Here is a 2,161-nt window from a genome sequence, read left to right as displayed (position 1 = left end):
TATCGTTCTTTTTATTTCAGTGAGATGGTTCAAATGCCACGTCTACACACAGACTATACGAGACAGCAAAACCGCGCTCAGTTCTAGAGGTCTCAGCAATGACTCTGCTATTCAGCATGTAGGACACAAACACAGTTTATGTGAAACACAGTGAAGCTACAAACACACTCGGTTGCTGGGGCACAGAAAACCGAAAAGAAAAACATGTCTGACTGACTAGAGAAACAGATTTCACGTTTGCTCTAATGCTTGTCTGCTGTCTAAAGTAAGGCTGCGGTCAACTCATACTTCAAAGTCCATGACATAGAGAGTTTGATCAAAGATCATTTAAATATTTTGGATCATAGGCGTTTAGTCTAAACTACGGACAAAAGACCCATACTGTGAGGACAAATACACAGCAACTAAGTTGTCCTGTTCCTTGGCATTTCACGTTTATGGCTTCACATTAAATGTATACTTTAGGAAAGATTTTCATAGTCAGGTTCTAAGATGCAAGACAGATATTTCACAATGACTTATTCATACGTTTTTTTCCTACAAAAGACTGATAGAAAAGCTTTTTGCTACTCAGGGGCTTCCAAAAGGGACGGAAACAGTGAACCTAAAACTGCATTTACAAATCATGGAGATTCTGAAAATACACAATGTTCATTTTCGTAATGCACAAACCACTGCTGAAAATTCTTAAGCAGATTTAAATGACAGATATTAACAGCTATTAATTTAGCAAAACTAGCGACAGTTCTGAAACGTCTGCAAGCGAGCAGGTGTCCACCTGTGCACTATTCGTGGCACCTGAAGCAGGTTGGAGCCCTCTACGCTCAAACGCCATGAATAGAGACTTCAGTCCTCTAAGTCGCCTAATTCAGTGCATTGTCTGAGTGAATCAGCCGTTCAGTCCTACAAGGATTGCCTGCTTACTCCCGCACCCCCCTAAAGAAAGCAGCTTTTGACATCTTCAGCACTTATCCCAGGCTTAAGGGGCCCTCGGGACCGGTTTCACCAGCCTCCAGCCATTCAACAGGGGCTGCCTTCATGACTGAGCTGAGTGGAGTGACGTGACAACACCCAGGTAATCCATCACTTGTGTGTGTGTGTGTGTGTGTTTGTGTATGTGTGCATGTGTAAATATGTGTGTGTGTGTGTTTGTGTATATGTGTGTGTGTATGTGTAAATATGTGTGTGTATGTGTGAGAGAGTAGTCCTTCTTTCTCCAGTGTTCTGTTCTTCCTCTCCTCTCCTTCCTTCTCTCTCTCTCTCTCTCTCCTTCTCTCTCTGCATCCCCCTCTCAGCAGGCGACCTCGTAGGTCTCCGTGTTGTCCACTGGGGGGCGCTTGTGGCAGGATGGGCAGTGTGGTCTCTTGAAGCTCAGCATGAGCGCCGCGCCGCCCAGCACCTGCACCCAGCCGCCCACCCAGCCGAAGTAGAGCGACCCGGCCGGACGCAGCGACAGGCGGGGCAGTCGGTGGGCGGACGAGGCTCTCTGGTGCTGCTGAAGGGCCGAGCGCGGACCTCCAACGCCGCTGCCGCTGACCGCAGGGTCCTCGCTGCCCAGCGCTGCCAGGTTGTGCGTGTAGAGGCCGAGCGCCACGAGGCTCAGGAGCCCGGCGAGGACCACCAGGAGGCCGCCGCCGCCGGCCGCGACGCCACGCAGCAGCGCACGCCAACGCTGGCCAGCTGATCCGCTGGCCAGCGATCCAACGCCCTGGGTTAGCACGATCCCCGGGCACAAGGCGAAGAGCGCGAGGCCAGCCACCCATCCCGGCGCCCGAAGATGAGGCCAGCACCAGACCCTGGGCAGCGCGCACACGCCGGTCACGCTGGTACGGGCCAGACGCGGGCCAGCACTGCTTCAGCTCTGAGTGCGCCACCTGCAGGCAGCTCTCCCACAGCCCGTCTGACCGCAGGAGGAGAAGACCCTCGCCCACGCCGACGCCACCGATGCCGCCCGGCCCCACCGCCACCTGCACCTGCCCCTCGCGCCACTGGGGAGTGATGGCCGCCGTGAAGACCAGGACCAGACCCAGCGGGGCGAAGACGATCCCCATCACCATGGAGACAGGGGTCTGCATCCTGATGGGGAGGAGGAGGAGGAGGAGGAGGAGAGGAGAGAACTGAGAGAGGATGGAGAGAACAGCAGGAAAAGAGAAGAAATGAC

The 2,161-nt window shown here is 53.6% G+C and overlaps 1 protein-coding gene across 1 annotated transcript in view; it reads right to left on the bottom strand.

The window, feature by feature from the left end:
* cldn23l (claudin 23-like) overlaps positions 1–2,161 on the bottom strand; it is a 3,019-nt gene continuing 858 nt past the window's right edge. The window contains exons 2-3 of the mRNA XM_048263949.1: positions 1,734–2,160; positions 1–1,672 (exon numbers count right to left, since the gene is read on the bottom strand). Coding sequence (XP_048119906.1) covers positions 1,292–1,672; positions 1,734–2,075 — 723 coding nt within the window. The 5' untranslated portion in view covers positions 2,076–2,160 and the 3' untranslated portion in view covers positions 1–1,291. The remainder of the gene's footprint in view (positions 1,673–1,733; position 2,161) is intronic.

The sequence above is a fragment of the Alosa alosa genome, chromosome 1, assembly GCF_017589495.1.
Source record: "Alosa alosa isolate M-15738 ecotype Scorff River chromosome 1, AALO_Geno_1.1, whole genome shotgun sequence".
Taxonomy (NCBI): Eukaryota; Metazoa; Chordata; class Actinopteri; order Clupeiformes; family Clupeidae; genus Alosa; species Alosa alosa.
This window is presented reverse-complemented; position numbering and strand designations above follow the sequence as displayed.